This window comes from Silene latifolia, chromosome Y (assembly GCF_048544455.1).
Source record: "Silene latifolia isolate original U9 population chromosome Y, ASM4854445v1, whole genome shotgun sequence".
Classification (NCBI taxonomy): domain Eukaryota; kingdom Viridiplantae; phylum Streptophyta; class Magnoliopsida; order Caryophyllales; family Caryophyllaceae; genus Silene; species Silene latifolia.
In genome coordinates this window covers 459684313-459702003 of record NC_133538.1, presented here as the reverse complement: position 1 = coordinate 459702003, position 17691 = coordinate 459684313, and the positions used below count along the sequence as shown (strand labels likewise).

Below are 17691 nucleotides of genomic sequence, written 5' to 3'. Positions count from 1 at the left end.
GGTAATTGATAAATTTAGTCTTTATATGTCGTTTTGCATTTTTTATGCACTCTCTTTTTCAATGGAACTGCAAATTAATCATGGGTCATTAATTTCATTCCATAGAACATTTTTTCATTGGTTGACAATAAAGAAATTCACTATATATTGTAAAGAACTAAGCATTTTGCTCTTTCCAAAGCTTTATCGGCCAAATACATATTGAGTAAAGTCGTTTTAACCTTTATTGTGTGAAGAGGATTGTATATAGGACAATTGTAATACTAACATAATTTGATTTACGATTACTATTGCTAACTTGTGATTTGATTAGTTAAACTAATTCACATTTGGATGATTAATATGTAGATAAAAAAACATTTGAAAGAAGGAGTGCACGCGCACACAAAAAATATTTGGTGAAAGATCGGTGTCGCTAATAGAAATAGAATGATTTTCAACTCTAAAATCAAATTCACACAAAGATAACGTAGCGATACGTAATTTATATAAAAAGAAAACATAATCAATGAAAAAATTCGGTTAAACCAATATTATTTAATAGTTAGATTTGCATAAATAGTTACACAACACAAGTAAGTACTATGTATCGTATCGGCAGTATAGTTTAGGAAAATAATATCATAGGCCATATCATATATCTCATATTAGTTCATCTTCGACTCTTCTACGTAATAAAGACATGAAACAAGTAAAAAATAACGTAAATAGATACAGAATATTATGCTTTTGATGGGATCTCTCAAAATAATCATATAGTATGAAAAAAAGATAAATAGGAGTAAGACAAATATAGGTTAATCATCATCTTTATCATCTTTTCACATACCCCACATTAATATGGTATAATTATTATTTCATTACCGTGCAAAAACCAATGAGGTCTTTACCTCAAGTTGTTGCCTTTTTATTACTGTGAATTAATTTCTTCTAATTTGACAAAATTTCATTAGGTTTCGATTCAAATTGGGCCTTCATGACCACTTGAACGGATTTTTCTCTCTCCGTGTTTGTGGATAAATGTTTTCTTAATCACGTTTCTGTTTCTTTATATGTTGACATGCGTTTATTTGTTCAAATTGTAAAGCCAAGTGGATTTTTTTTTTATTCGGTTTGATCAATTAGAAAAACATCTTAAAAATATTATCAAACGACATTTTCAAGGAAATTTTAAGATAAACAATTTCAAATTTACACTACCTTTTCATAAATATTCCAAGCTTTAACAACCCACGCGATTGCAGAGGACATAAGGTCAACTTGAATGGCAAGTAATACAACTCAAAAGGGGTCTCTAAATGAACTTGAGCAATCCAACCAATACCCACCCAAAGAGCAGACGGCTACATTCGTTTTGTGCCATGGGAAATCAGGAGGGGCGTAATAGATTGGTTTAATATGTGTTTGAGGTCAGGTTTTAAGAGTGTTGGCAATATACCAAGAAGAGCAATGAACATGAATAGAAGAAAGTCAATGCGGGTGCGGGTCCAAGGTCTGAGTTGAACAAAACCACCAAAAGATTAAGGAGGAAAGATCAGAGTAAATCAAGATGAGTTGAAGTGATTAAGGTTTTAAAAGATTCTAGGATGAAGGTCAAATTAAAGGAGTAGAAGGTAAGCGGGAGCTGACAAAACGAGGGACAAACCCACACAATGTGGATAATGCTCTTAGAATAATGGTGACACATGCTAAAGAAGGTGAAACAGGCAAAACTCGAGAGGAGAGACTAACATTATGTGGGAGTATACCCCCAACAAGCAAGCTACAAGAAAAGAAAATTACGATGCTTGGTACATGTGGAACATAATTATTTAAGGTTGGCCATGAAACGAAGGGTAAGATGAGGGTAAGAGCACTATTTAGAATAAGAGAAGCCTAAGGAGAAACTTTTAAAGTAGCACCGAAAGTTGATATAACAGTCACAGGGGTAAAAAGAAATTGAGTAACAAGAATATTTTGATGATGAAAAAAGAGCACATTAAACACATTATAAGAAACGTTTCAAGAGACATTAACAATAATAAAGATATGAAACACATGGTTGAGGTGGAGAGGATAGGTCCAAAAGAAAGGAATCTAAGAGGCTTAAGGGCATACTACATGACTGCATCTATATTAGTCGTTTATCATACTTTAAATTCAAAGATCAAAAGAGAGGAGGCGTGTACATGTTGTATGTAACAAATACACTGTTAAACGAATTAAAATACAAATGGATTGTCATTTTTTGTTTTGACCAATTAAACTTCTCCAAACTACTATCTAAGTGAAAAATGTGTTCTCCAATAAGTGTCGATTAGTTTAGCATTAACTTCTATCTAAGCAATATTTATTGTTAATCAAATATGTTAGCATTAAAATTGATCTATAGACCCCTTTACACAATAATGGCTAAAACATCCTTACGCATTTTACATTTATTAGACAATTATTTTAGAATCCGTGCAACGCACGGGCATCACACAAGTAAACAAATAAGCATACAAGACTAGAAAGGTCTTTGCGACGGAGGTCCTATGGACGATTGGTATCCGGATAGAAGTTCAATAGCCAAAGTTTGACCATATAGGTAACCCAGAAAGACGCGGATATTATAAACCTGAAATTACCTTGTATCCAGAGAGAAGTTCAATAGCCAAGTTTACAAAGAAGTCCTCATGTACCTCCAATTCATCCCTTGAAAATGAAAACAAAAATTAGGCATGGGAAGTGGGGACATCACCCCTAATAATTCACGTCCTCCCCAGCAGAAGAGAAGGAAAAGCCACCTCCACACCTATAGAGGAGGGTGAGAGATAAGAGTAATAGATTGAAAATGCGGGTTAGATAAGACACACATACTTCGCCTGCTTTTCCTTAGACTCCATATATGTGCATTGTATTGCCCAAGTATCTTCAAGGAAATTGATCCACGTCTTTAGCACATCGGCTTCTGCTTTACATGAATCAATTGATCTTGAGAGCTCTTCTTCCTAAACATACCATAGTGAGTATTTAAATAAGCCTCAAGGACAATCCGGCAATGTCAAATATGCCCAGAAGAACTAAAACCTTTGTTTTCAGGTGTTCCAGAATCTGATTGTTAGCCTCGTCAAATTGGTCTTTCTCCTCCCTTGCAATTTGTAGATGTTTACGGGAAGCAGTCAATGAAATGTTCACCTGCATAATGTTTTCCGCATTTTACACTCAGCGATCATTAAATACAAGGTCTATCGAAGTAAATGACAAGTAAACAAGATAGAAATACAGAAAGATAAAAGGAAAAATGCACTAATGAGAGAGAAAACCAAGAGAGGACGATAATGTAAATCTGGCCTATCTGGGTTACAAGAATCCCCTCCCTCGTGTGCCTCTTCAAGAGAGTTTTGTTTGGTAGGCGCTGCCTACTCACTCGGACAAATCAAAAATCTGTTTGCCAGTACTTGTATCATGGTGGTTGCCTAAAATATATGCATCAATGGGATGTTCATTTACGCATACCGGGGTAGGAAACTCTGGTATATACTAATCCCTAAGAACAGGCTGATTAAGTAAAATAACCAATGGGTTCTTATATCAATGGGTTCTTACATCACAGCCATGAAAATATAAGGTTACTTCAGCTTAAAGAACGTGAGGAGTACAGTAAGGTAAACTGAGTGTTGAATCCAAGGTGAATCGCAAAGGATCAAACAGCAAACCCAGATGTTTACAACACGTCATTGAAAATTTAGGCACTTGTATAAAAAGAGCGGACAAAAAAAAGGTAGGGATATAAGTAACATAAGCTATTCACACTATATATATTCCACAAATCAAAATAATGGATAATTAGAAATATACTAACAGATGGGAACAAATAAGAACCATTACTTTCATTTAGGGTGTGTTTGGATTGAGTGATTTGGAGGGAAAAGAAAGGGAGGGAGAGTAGGGGATTTAAAAATCTCTTGTTTGGATAGCAAATAAGGGTGGAGGGAAATGAAGGGGGAAAGATTTGGAGGGATCCATTTTCCCTCCTTCAAAGCAAATCAAAATCTCTTCACAATAGGCAAGATTTGGGGAAAAATTGTATCCAAACACTCCCACCCCATTTCCCCTCCCCTCCCCTTCCCTCCTTCCCCCTCCCCTCCCTTTCCCTCCACTTTTGCTATCCAAACACACCCTTAGGGTGTGTTTGGATTGGGGGATTTGGAGGGAAAACGGAGGGGAGGGGGGGGGGAATTGGAAGGATGAGAAATCCATTGTTTGGTTAACAAAATGAAGGTAGAGGGATTTGGAGGGGAGGCAAAATGGATCCCTCCATTTCCCTCCTACAAGGCAAATTATTTCCCCACCAACATAGACAAGATTTGGAGGGAAAATTATCTCCTCCATTCTCCCTTCCCTTCTTTTCTCTTCCCTCCTTCCCCCTCCCCTTCCTTCCCCTCCTTTTTTCCTATCCAAACAAGGCCTTAGAGAATTGTAAGTGATAGTAATTTTGAACAATCTGCATGTGTCATCCTACCACAATCATGGCTCAGTGAAGTAGCCTCATCTAAACGACAACGGCCACAAAGGTGCCAACTGCCAACCCTCTCTAACCTTGCACCCCAAAATCTAAGAACACTATCCAATGAACTAGGTTTCCTGATAACTGAAACCTTAGGCAAGTGTAAACCCTTGAAATTCGGATTTTGAGTTTCTGATGTGGCTATTAGAGATTTAGAAATGTAGATAGCTGACCAAATACTACAAACACCTCCCCGCCGTGCTAAATTTTTTTGACAAATGAAGCTCTTGGTTAAGAGCTTGATACACAAAATAGGAAATACAACATAGTAATGCTAGATTACAATAAGTTTCTGACTAAAGTGGATACTTCTTAAATAGTTCTATGAAACAGTTTGGTAAACCTCCCTGCTTGTGCTAATAGCAGGTTATCTTTATTTTTAAATATCTTTTCTTAGGCTCATAGAAGTTTCAGACGTATATTCTACTGGAAGTTAATCACTGACAACGAATATGAGTTGTAGGACCTATGAATAATATTGTTTGACAGTTGAAGCTCTTGGATAGAAGCTTGATACTCGAAATAGGAAGTATAAAATAGTAATGCTAGATTATAACAAGTTGCTGAATAAAAGGATCATTCAAAAATAATTCTATGAAACATAGCTTTTGTTTGCCTTTTGTTCAAAAGGATCGACAAATGGATCAGAGGACAAAAACAAATACAAAGGGAGTGCCACAGAAAACCATTGGAGAGATAAACGAGCACAAGAGCTAGATTAGTGGTAGAGCATTGTTGTCTAATATTATACGAGTATGTAACATCTGATTCGGTAACACTCTGTTAATTTGTACATATATTAAGAAGATACACTCAAATCAATTCATGTTCGCAAAGGAGTTGAGCGAATCCGGTAACCCAACGACAGAGTGCCAAAAGCACCAATTTTTCAGACGAATTAGAGACTGAAGACTTTCATGTTTGCCCAGTGGTCCATTCAGACACCAGTAATCACAGGAATTTAGAAGTAATTCAGAAATAGAAGCAAAACTGGAAAGCGCATTACGTAAGGATAAAAGAGAAATAGGCACACAAATAAAACAATGTAAACCTTTTTCAGTTGTGCTTCTAGCTCATCCCTTTGCTTCTCAAGTGCAGCTACCTCGACACCTATTTCCTGGTGAGATTAACTAGCATTAGATATTTTGCTAAAATATAGTTATCTCTAAGCCAGCTCAAAAAAATTTCTATGAATGGCAATGATAGCACAAATTCTTTGTCCTAATCTAAATACTCCCTCCATTTTCCTATTTTCACCCCATTTGCTTTTTGAAGGTCAAAGTTTCCGAACTTTGACCGTCAATAAGTTGGTTAATAAAAACTATTTATTTATAAAACTAAAACATTTACAATTAATATCAAGACATCTTTCACGAAAAAAAAATTCCAAGAAAAAAAAATAACAATATAGACATCAAAAAATACGATCAATGTGGCGTCTTGGAGACTGCAATAAAGCAAATGGGGGTGAAAATAGGAAAATGGAGGGAGTATAAAATTAGCCTGTCTGGAAGAAATTGCACAGGACCAAAGAAAATAAAATTACGAGCCCTTAACAAGATATTAGTTACTGAAACTATAAGTATTACCTTCTCCATTTCACCAACTTCGTTCTCTTTAGACACGCGGAATTTCAGAGCCTCCTCACGTTGAGTTCTGTCATGATGAAACAATACAATGCAACCAACTATGCATTAGAAAACATGTAGTACACAGTACATTATTTAAATGAAAAGAGGTGAAGTTCACCAACTCCTTATCTTCACGGGAATCACAGCGTGAAACAATCACACGTGATAGAAGCAAAAATGTATACAGGAAACTGCAAAAGCTACAGTCTCCAATATTTATTGTGGAATAGCCAATACCAAGTTGTTCCTAAATATCAATACTTGAAATTAACCCCTCAATGGCCGTGTGTTTGCTGAAACCTCATAGATGTCATACCATCTGAAATCCAACACAGCTCAACCAAACAAATGTAGCGGTAGAACAGAAAATACAAAAAATGATACCACACACAATAACTTCCAAATATTTTCAAACGGACAGGAGGTTTTGCAGGACAAGGATGAAGTAATGGGATCATCCTTTGCAATGAATGAGAATCGAATCAAGTTGTCGTGCCTAATAATTGAAAAAATTGAAAGAATTAAGCGAAGGAAAGTAATAGTCATGTTGTTGGGTTTGAATGGGTATTAAAGAGGAGATGAAATAAAATGGAAAGAATATTCGTGTTGAAACCATTCTACCCCATTTGGAGGCCAATAAGATAAGAGTGCTGTTAAGAAAACACCTCTTCAATTCCTTCCCTTTCCCTCCAGATCACTTGTAAATTAAACAAACCCGGTGAAGTGACTGGATTCCCTCCACTTCTTTTCCGTCCACCCGAAATCCTCCATATTTAGCAAGCTGTAACAATCAGGAGAGAAGCCACTTCTCTGCCTCCTGATTCTCAAATGAAAAGGGGAGACGTTCCATAATCTCAAATTACCAGAAAAGGCGACCAACGAAAAAAGCGTACAAGTTACATCACATAAGAATATATCTCACCTGGTGTCTGATATTCGCTTCTCTGATTTTGCAGCAGAGTTGGCAAGTGACTCGGACAACACTTTCAATTTATCAATCTGGCCAGTGGCATGAAACAGAACACATTACAAACAAACAAACAAACAAACAAAGAGGAAGAAAAGGAGGAAACTGGGTATTTTTTTCCTGACTAGGAGCTATAAACATTGAAGTTTACCATTTACATCAATCTTGAGTCTAAACACCAACAAAATAGTAATTCAGAGACAGGAACTCAGGAAGGTTGCCGAGGACAACAATTGATACAAGCTTTTCATAATCCTCTTCAATAGGATGAGTTTGAATGTCCCAAAGAATTATGAGGGAAAAAAAACATATACTCTATCTATTTCTTTGATATTTACCAATGAAGAAGTGGCATGGGATCTAATAAAAGGGACAAAAAACGTGTTGTGATACAGTAATACCCTCTTTAGTCTTTACTTTTCTGTCTCCTAAACCTACTTGAGTGTGGATGACTAGTTTGGTATTTTAAACTGAAGCACTTTCCTAAAAAGGAAATGGACAATACATAAGAAACATACCAAAAATGAAAATGGAAGATATCAAAGAAACATAGGGAGTAAAAAGAAAGACTAAACCCCTTACATAGTACCACACTGTTACTTGGACTCGTGTGCAAGTATCAAACGTGGATGCATGTTGGATTATCAAACACGGTTATTTTGTAAAGAAATTTTATATTTAGGCCTAAAATGAGGTATTGACGGGTTGTGTCGAAATGAGTGTCGTGTTAACATGTGACTCGCGTCATAAATACCCTGGGCTAACTCAAGTACAGAAAGAAACAAAATTAAAAAAAAAAAAAAAAAAAAAAAAAAAAAAAAAAGGTATCTTAGTCCAATTTGTGGTTGGGTCACCATGTAACACTAACAGTTTGTAACAATTACTGAGAGGCATCAAAACAAGTATTATAAAAACAGAAACACAAAAAAATAGAGATGAAAATACGGGTCATATTAAATAAATAAAAAATAAAAAGGTAATTTGAGGTCGGCCAACATGAATCGTCCTCTTAAAAAAAGAGATTCAAACGAGAAGGAAAAAAAAAAGTTGAAAGCTCAACAATATAAAAGTAAAAAATTCAAAGAAAAGATTAAATAATAAATGAATTATTCTATCATTTACTCAGATACATTGTGTGACACCCTTGCCCTATCATAAGGCCATACTAACGAAAATTTGTTGCTTCTATTCTTAGAAAAATTGCTAGTATTGTGTATATTACACCAAATCAAACTACTGCATTTTAAATACTTCAGTTGCTTTACTGATCACTATTAATCATGGCTAACCACCTAACTGACATAGAGAAATCACTCTTAGAGTCTCAGGAATGTTTAGATTAATATATAAATTTGGAACGAGATAACAGAAAGATAAACTTGATACGAGAAACAAAGATACATTTGGAACTTCAACGTCAAGTTATTTAGATCTATATAGCATAATAGCTGAAAAAAGAAGAAAAAAAAAATATATCATCAACTTTTATACTGGATCCAGAGAACCTGCAACTCAAACAAGCAAGGCTGTAAATGATAAATATCAACTGCATACCTTTTGAGCATGAACATCAGGTGTGTCCCCACTGTATAGTGACTGTTTCTTCAGTAGCAACCCTTCTAGTGTAGAACAGATACGAATTTCTGCAAGTGCTTGCTTTAAGCCCTATATTAATAATTACATGTAAAACTGTGATCAACTATAAGTTGAACTATCCCAAAAACTAAACAAGAAAACAGGAAGTACTAAAAGCATCAATAGACACCAGTGACCAGCAAACCTGTGCAGAGTATGTAATTTTATGCAAAGTTTTGGAACAAAGCTATATGAGATTCCATCTACTAGTTCTGAAAGTACTAGTTATTTTTTTGTTCAAGATTACGATGGAATAAAGCAAAATGGCTAACTAAACTGGCTACGCTTCTTTTCATTGTGAAGTATCAGTCATTCGATGCAGTTCTTCATGCGATTTTCATCTTAGGTCATTTGGAAACATCCTCGTTGTGCAGCTAGCACGAGGCCACGAGGGTAAGACTGCATACATCCGACCACCCTCTCGCACTTACCTTGCTATTTGCGGGAGCCCTTGAGGCATTGCGGTAATGTTGTATAATTAATTTTCTGAAGTATTTTGACCAATGTGTTTCACAGGAAATAAATAACCTTGTATCTTTCAAAATTCAAGAATGGCAGCATCAGAAGTCCGTAACAAAAGCAAAGTATGCTTCCAATATGAGAAGTTGTGTAACTAAGAAGGGCTACATACACCTACTTAACCTTAGAATTTGTAATCGCGACCAAGTAGTTAGGCTAAAAGTCCATTACATTTTGCTTCAGTTTTATATTCAACCTCAACTCATTATTTCCGTGAGGTGGTGATAGCATAAATCTACTCTACTAAATTTTATTGGTAACTGATTAGTAAATGTATTGAACGGATACCACAAAGATAGTAATACTCATTATTAAGAAGAGTGATTGAGATTTCTACAGCTCGCATATGCCGCTAAAAAGGTTGATAATTTGATAGTAATACTCGTAGTTTCTGTACCAGCAAAATGTAACTTTTCTTTTGTAACTTCTTTCTCCATATGCTAAGAACTCCACAAATAAACATGTTTGTTTCGGATTAGTCTAAGCCTCTAAAGATATGTTGTCTCTTAGAAGTTACCAATGTGAACATAAAGCACTGCATCATTGACACAAAGTTCAAGAATGTACTGGCAAGTGAGAAGCCATACCTCTATGGTCTCATTTTCGTATTTAATTTCTGACTTCTCAGAACCATCACCCGAGTGCCCCAGCGAAATTCTTATCTCATCAAGTTTCTTTTTAAGACTTGAAGCTTTATTATCAACTCTGCATTCATCAACGCAAAAAATGAATTTAAAACACATGATACCAAATCATTATGAACTAGTGTCCCTTTAAAAGATACAATCATAAGCCAATGTACCTTCATGAATGCACTATGAAAAAAAATAAACACAAAAAAAAATCTCCCCTCACCCCAAGAGAAAGTCTTAAACCATATTTTGTGTGTGGCCAGTGCCTAAAAAGACCCCATCAAAAAGAAGTAATAATGTATAAAAATTATTTACAAATATAACATCAAGCATAATCAGAAGCTTTATCAATGAAAATCATGTTTATTTACATCTCAAAAGATGGCTTTTATCATGAGGATGGTTAAGTTTAGGGCATAATTCGTCTAAAATTTTAAAATTTTAAACCAACAGCTTCACGATATACGCATATCAACAAACCAGATCAGACAAAAAAAAATTGCATACTATATCATGATTATCTTATTAAATAACCCATGGAGAATATGTACATAATACAAGTATACAACTACAAAAACAATCCTTATTCCTAACTGATCCGAGGCATGCTAACATGAAATATAGTAAACCTTATTGTTAATAACACATGAAATAATGGGAAAAGACATGATAAATACTCTGTAGCGCATTTTTTTAGACCATAGAGGAACAGGCGCAACTCCTACTTTCTCCTGCCCAACACTAATTAGAGCAGAAAGGAACACTATGAGAAAAAATCTTATGCATACACTACTAACAATACAAATTATGGAGCAACCTCACAATACTTGGCTGATACAGTAATCATGAGAAATCTATAATGATCCTTATGTTGTCAAGCTTCTACTCCCTCCCATTCTTTGAAAATGCCCCATTTGCTTTATACACAAAGATTAAGGTTGTGAGTAGGGTGGTGGGGCTTGCCAATAAAGTTGAGGGATTTTACTAGCAAAAATATGCTCAAAAAGGAAATGGGACAATTTTAGTGAATATGCCGAAAGTGGAATATGGGGCAATTCCTAAGAATTGGAGGGAGTACAAAACTCTGCTAAGACAAACTTAAAATATTTTTCGGAAAAATATTACGATGTGTACAGCCTACAAGGCTACAAATAATGTTCAAAGTATTCCTATCTGAAACGAGACATCAACGTGAATAAACGGGCCTTTGGCTCCCAAATACTTGGTTTCAAAAATGGGTTTAAAATACTCTGAACTCATACGGCATACCTAGCTAGTGTTCGTTTTACAAATTTGTATTTTGACACCTATGTATGAGGTTTTAAAACCCAAGGGAAAATGTGGGTGTGGCTCATGCCAACCCCCTTGTTAAAAATAAATAAATAAAAATCTAGCAAAGCACCCAACCTTCCCAAAAAAAAAAGCAACCACACAAATTGTTTGTCATCTTTCATTTCAAGATCCTAAGATCAATATTTCTTGAATGTTTGTTTTCCCAAAACATTGTTGAAATATTAATTACAAAATTTATCATATTCTAAAGACAAGAAAAGCGACTGTAATATTTTTCCTTTTCGAACTTTTTTTGTTGCGACTCAAAATGAAAAGTGTATAATCCATACTTTTTTTTAAGGAATTTTCATGTTGGGTAGTAATCCTAAATTTTTACTATGTTTTTTGTTAGAGAGGTAAGGTTACTTACATCTTACCCTTCTTACCATGCCATCTTTTTTTTCCTCTGCAATATCATTACAAGACATTTTATGCTTTAAAATGTTTTTGATAGAGTATTTGTACCGAAAATTCCATTTCTTTCATTTTTTTTTTCCTGAAATTCTCTAGGATTTTTTAAAGTCAACAAGTATTATTCATTAAAAAAAATTATTGTATGAATTTTTTAAATTAAATAATTAGAAAGTTTGAGTATTCATGATTCGAAAATGTTCCACCCCAACAAATGGGCCTTGTATAAGACCATTGTATGTTACTACATAATAATTTCTCATTCATATCACTAAATAAGGTGCAGTACATAGAAGGATGTCTTGTAGCGTACAGCAGTTTTGTTCGAGTTTTTGTCCCAATGAGCGGGTAAGGGGATTTAATTCATTCAAGAAATGAATCAAAGACCCATATCACGAAGAAAGTTCCCCAACAAAGACCACCCAAGTTTGATTACTAACCCTGCAAACCAATCCCCTCCCACATCCACCTACTGTGAAACACCCACACCCCCCCCCCACCACCCCACAACACACACACCTATCCCACACGCACACGTAAAAAAATAAAAAAAAATAAAAACACGCACACACACAAAAAACCTTAACAATCACGGGATTAAACAATAAATGCACCATGAATTGCACAACCTCAACAATTCAGCATTTATTTTCAATCCTGAGATAGCGCCTTGAGCAAACTGGAGCAGTTCTTCCCGTTTTACCTGCAAAGTAGGAAATAAAAAGATATTTTTCTTTTAAATGCAAATTCAGAAAGAAATTCTAGCAACTGGCATGGACAAAAGCTTACGCAGAATATCAGGATGACAAAACCAGGTGAGCCATTATCAAGGGCTACCAAGGGCATGTTGTAACACCTCGGCCCAAACCGGGACGGAAAAGGTTACTTATGATAGCTCACCAGGCTGTGTACATGGCCCACAAATCAACATGGGTCCTTTATAGCGCATTTTGTCCTCACTCATCCGCATCTCGGGAACCTTCCAAGGAGGTCACCCATCCTAAGACTACTCCCAGCCAAGCACGCTTAACTTTGGAGTTCTTTTGCATGGATGACCATAAAAGAAAGTGCACTTTGTTGATATGAGTAGTACTTCCAATCCCTTTAAGCACTTGTCATTTAAGCCTATCACTGAACCTCTTCAATTACCGTGGGGTGTTACAGTCACCCCCACTTGAAGAACGCAACGTCCTCGTTGCGCCTGGGAGCATAACCGCTAACTCAGAATCCTCCCCCGCTAGGTGTGTGATTACAATGGAGCGTATAACCACTGCCTCCGATCACCACACGGTCGCAGGGTTGGTCGCAGGGTTGCTCTGATACCACTTGTAACACCCCGGCCCAAACCGGGACGGGAAAGGTTACTTATGATAGCTCACAAGGCTGTGTACATGGCCGACAGATCAACACGGGTCCTTTATAGCGCATTTTGTCCTCACTCATGCGCATCTCGGGCCTAAGACTACTTCCAGCCAAGCACGCTTAACTTTAGAGTTCTTTTGCATGGATGACCATAAAAGAAAGTGCACTTTGTTGATATGAGTAGTACTTCCAATCCCTTTAAGCACTAGTCATTTAAGCCTATCACTGGACCTCTTCAATTACCGTGGGGTGTTACACATGTGACAAGGCAACAAATTTACCAAAAGGAACAAATCCTCTAATAAGAATAACATCATCAAATGTATAGTCATCGAGAACACCGAGCTTGCAGAAAATTAGGAGATAACATATGTCAGAAACAAACATCATCATCGTCGTCACCAGTTCCTCCAAAGAAGTTCCCACTCAAAGCACAGTAAGGAGAGTTGCACAAACTGTCAAACTCAGGTCGGTGTCTAATCCGAGTACATATATTCAAGTATTGGACTCAATGTAAGTATGTAACACAGTAAGGAGAGTTGCACAAACTGTCAAACTCAGGTCGGTGTCTAATCCGAGTACATATATTCAAGTATTGGACTCAAAGTAACTCACTTTTTTGTACATGTAGATCTCGTTTTTTTGCTCTTCTAAGAGAAGTGTCAGGTTGGTAAGAGTGGGGTATGGATTTCATACCATATCTTTTGAGTATTGTGTCTGACATGAGTAGGCCCAAGATGGCTAAAAGTGAAGGGTTGAAGTAGCATAATACACAAATACACAGTCTATCCCTACGACAATAAAGGATGTTTCCTATCAACCCTTCACTGAAAATGAACAACGTTCATTTACTTGAATGAAAACATGTGCATCCAGATTTAAGAGCCGTTTTGACATAGTTCATATATCCAAAATATTGAAAGTTTTGCTCCATTAATAACGGATGGATATGCAAGAAAGACACAAAAGAAATAGACTACTGCAGAGATAGAAATAAAAATTAAAAAAAAAAAAAGTCGTTGCACTTTACCAGCACTTCATCTTCATAGCTCGAGAAAACTTGCGCTAAATCCTGAATACTACTAACTAGAGCATGATGGACTTCTTTTCCACCAGTCAGACAAAGCCTGCATGAAAATATCTGCTTTACTCAACCTTGTGTAAAACACCAGAGTATTTTGTGACTTTTATCATAACAAAACTTTCAGGGCCTGATCTATTTAAAGGGAGATTATCAATGAGTTTTAATATGAGGTTGAGGAATACAGAGATGAGTAACTCACACCCCATGTACAGAGATGAGTAACTCACCCCATGTTCCCGCTGTTAACACAACTTAGAAATAAGGATGAAAAACTATGTTTGGTACTTTAGTACCTAGAGACTGCGTTACTATGAGACAAATCAAATGAATAACCTACCGCCCTAATGACTTCTACCAAATTCAAATTTCCATCAAGAAATAGTAAAAGAGACATGAAATATGAGTTTGGTCTACCTTAACTTCAAAAAACAGATTGCTTAATAGGGAAAAGAAGTACAGTATTTCAAATCATTATCACAATCAAACGGTGATGTTTTCTTCACAAGAAATTAGTAGGTTAAAACTGTTGCTACAAAAAAATACTCACCCAAACATCTCAAATAGTAGAGAGACCTCTTCCTCACTTGGCGCCTCAAGAATCTGGATAATAGAGAAAAATTATTCTCTTTGTTAATTACTTTTGTCAGAAACTAGCTCCATGTATGAGAGTTAAAACAGAGTGTAGTAGCAAACACTTTACTATAAAAAAATTTACAAACTATCTGAATGTCTCATATCTGATGAAATATCAATAGAAAAAATGGTAAGAACTACATCTAAAGTCCGAACTCTGAACTAATTTTAGATTTTCGAATGAGTTCATAAGCAACTTTGACCTAATTATCATGTTTGAGCTTTTTACGGATGAAGTTCACTACCTTGACAAAACTCTAGCGAGTAGCGAATAGAAAGAGCATTCTGGCAATCCATTGAATTATAACTTCACATCAATGAATTATCAAAATTCTCGTGTTTAAAATAAGTTCGAGGGTTAAAAGAAGTCATCCCTACTTCCCAGGCGGGGACAATAATAGAATATTATAGGATCTATCCTCCCATTCTCATCTGTTATACTCCCTCCATCCCATTTAGGGGGTGGTTGGTTGAGGGTAATCAAGAAAGGGAAAGGGTATGATTGTAATACCTCGGGTATTCTGGTCTTAGGGTACTCTATCAAGTAGGGGTATTCTATCGAGTAAGTTGTACTCGATCGAGTGGAGGCAACTCGATCGAGTGTCGGTTTATTTACGGGTTTTTGTCGCGGTTTGATAGTAAAAGTGGAAGAGGTATTTAAAGGTTATTTCGTCAGTTTCTTTTCATTCTACATTTTATTCTCAAAGGGTTTCATGAAACTTCAATGAGTTCAACCTCTCCACCTTTTACAATCAAATCTAAAGCTAGGGTTAATAACTTTTGGGGATTTTTACACCTTTGCAATCGTCGGTATTTGGGTAAGTTCCTTATGTTGTTTTTATGTTGATTCGTTAAGTTTGGCCTAACCCTAATTGAGTGATTTGGGGGTTTTGGGTAGAAATCAGATTATGATGTATAGTTGTTGATTATTGTTGTAGGTGACGATGTGGTACTCTTGTACAATTGTATATTTGGCTGCAGTTATAGCGGATTGCGAAAAGGTAGGGTTTTCCCTACTCGGTTACTGTATAATTGATTTAAGTTAATGTGATGAATTATCATTGTGGTCATAATTGTATTTATTGGTATTGGCATGATTATCCGTATTGTGGTCTTTGGTTGTGATTGTATGTGGTTCGCGAGGTGCGCCCTCGGCTGAGTGCAGTCATTTGCGGGAATGGCTTCACGCCCTTGATTCGCCCCTTGTGGTTCCCGTCACAAGGGGATGTGCGCATTAATGGACATGGATTATTCGCTGTGGGAGTTGAGCGGGGCTTAGGTGGCAAGGCTGCGTCCCCACTGGCGGAGTGGAATATGTGTTGCGATTGGTATGGTGATGAACTAGAGTTGGAGGAATGTGCTTGTGTATTTGGATGTTGTATTGCTTATTTTGATTATTCAGTAACTTACCCCGTTTAAATGTTTTGAAAACTGTGGTGATCCATTTGGGGGATGGTGAGCAGTTGATTAGCAAGTATGCCTTGGATTACGTGCGGGATCTTGCTGGGGATGGAGTCATCACTTTATGAGTCTTAGTCTTCCGCTACAGTTTATAACAGTCTTTTATTTCAGTTCGGATATGTTTGAGACAGTTGTATTATATTTTAAGTTCTACGCACATTTAACTTTTGAACTTAAAGTATGTTTTGTAATGGTCACTTTTGATTACTATACCTCGGGCGACCGAGTTGGTAGCATCTCCATGTGCTAGGGTGGTCTTGGTAAAGCACCTTGGTGTATGGGGGTGTTACAATGATTCCCTTTGTTGATGTTTGTTTGCGCTCCTTTTTCATTCCCTCTACACTTTGTACACTACACTTTGTACACTTTGTACTTTGAGTAATGGGTTACCTCCCATTAAATCCATTTCCCCAACCCTCCAATGGTTTCCCATACCCTTTCCCCATTACCTTCACCTACCATCAACAACACACACCACCACCAACGCCGACGCCAACGCCAACACAACCGACGCCAGTAACCACCCTCTATACATACGACGGATATCTTCACCGGCTCTCACTCCTCCACCGTCGTCGGTACTTTTTCGAAATCGCTGCCATCACCCTCAAACACCCACGTTCACCACACCTCCCTAAGTCCCGAAATCCCCTCCCCTACCCCCCATAAACACGTGTTTGAGGGTGGTGGCAATGATTCTGACGAGGCTGAGTCGCCGTCGAGCATACCGGAGGGAGAGCGCCGACAAGTGATAAGTGGGTCGTATCGATGGTGGTTCCGTGGTCGTGATGGTGGTTTGGGGTGGTGTTTAGATTTAGGTAACTTATTTTCATTCTATTAACTATTCACAACCAAGCACATTAGAGTATGAAGGGTAAATCCATTCCTTTACCCTTGTAACCCTTTGTTACTTCCATTCCCTTTCCCCTCTTCCAACCAAACACCCCCCTTATATTGTCCTCTTTTACCTCTGGGTTTATCCCAAACTAATTGTCTCCTTTCTAAATTTAGCAAGTAAAAAAAGTGAAAATCGAGGTGTGGTGAATTTGGGTGTTTGAGGGTGATGGCAGCGATTCATTCTGACAAGGCTCAGTCGCCGGCGAGCATACCGGAGGGAGAGTGCCGACAAGTGGGTTGTGCCAGGCATCGACACTGGTGGTTCCGAGGTCGTGGTGGTGGTTTGGGGTGGTGTTTAGATTTAGGTAATCTATTTTCACTCTGTTAACTATTCACAACCAAGCACATTAGGGTTTGAAGGGTGAACCCATCCTTTCCCCTTGTAACCCTTTGTTGATTCCATTCCCTTTCCCCTCTTCCAACCAAACGCCCCCTTTTATTGTCCACTTACAAAATTATGTAGATATCTATACTGATATTGCAAGCCTTTCAGAAGAATTATTTAGCACGTTAACTGGGGCCTGCCCATTAAGTGATGTGAACCATCTACAAGCAAACTAGATGACCTGTAGCAGGACAAGGACACTGGTAACAAA

General features: G+C 37.0%; 1 protein-coding gene across 3 annotated transcripts in view; it reads right to left on the bottom strand.

Moving 5' to 3' along the window:
* The window catches only part of LOC141633436 (uncharacterized), a 54958-nt gene that overhangs the window by 23581 nt on the left and 13686 nt on the right, over window positions 1-17691 (bottom strand). For all 3 annotated transcript variants that reach the window (XM_074445907.1, XM_074445908.1, XM_074445909.1), the window contains 11 exons: window positions 14652-14704; window positions 14051-14147; window positions 12288-12361; window positions 9871-9988; window positions 8684-8794; window positions 7085-7161; window positions 6121-6187; window positions 5583-5648; window positions 3052-3159; window positions 2842-2972; window positions 2610-2676 (listed from right to left, as the gene is read on the bottom strand). In XM_074445907.1, coding sequence (XP_074302008.1) covers window positions 2610-2676; window positions 2842-2972; window positions 3052-3159; window positions 5583-5648; window positions 6121-6187; window positions 7085-7161; window positions 8684-8794; window positions 9871-9988; window positions 12288-12361; window positions 14051-14147; window positions 14652-14704 — 969 coding nt within the window. The remainder of the gene's footprint in view (window positions 1-2609; window positions 2677-2841; window positions 2973-3051; window positions 3160-5582; window positions 5649-6120; window positions 6188-7084; window positions 7162-8683; window positions 8795-9870; window positions 9989-12287; window positions 12362-14050; window positions 14148-14651; window positions 14705-17691) is intronic.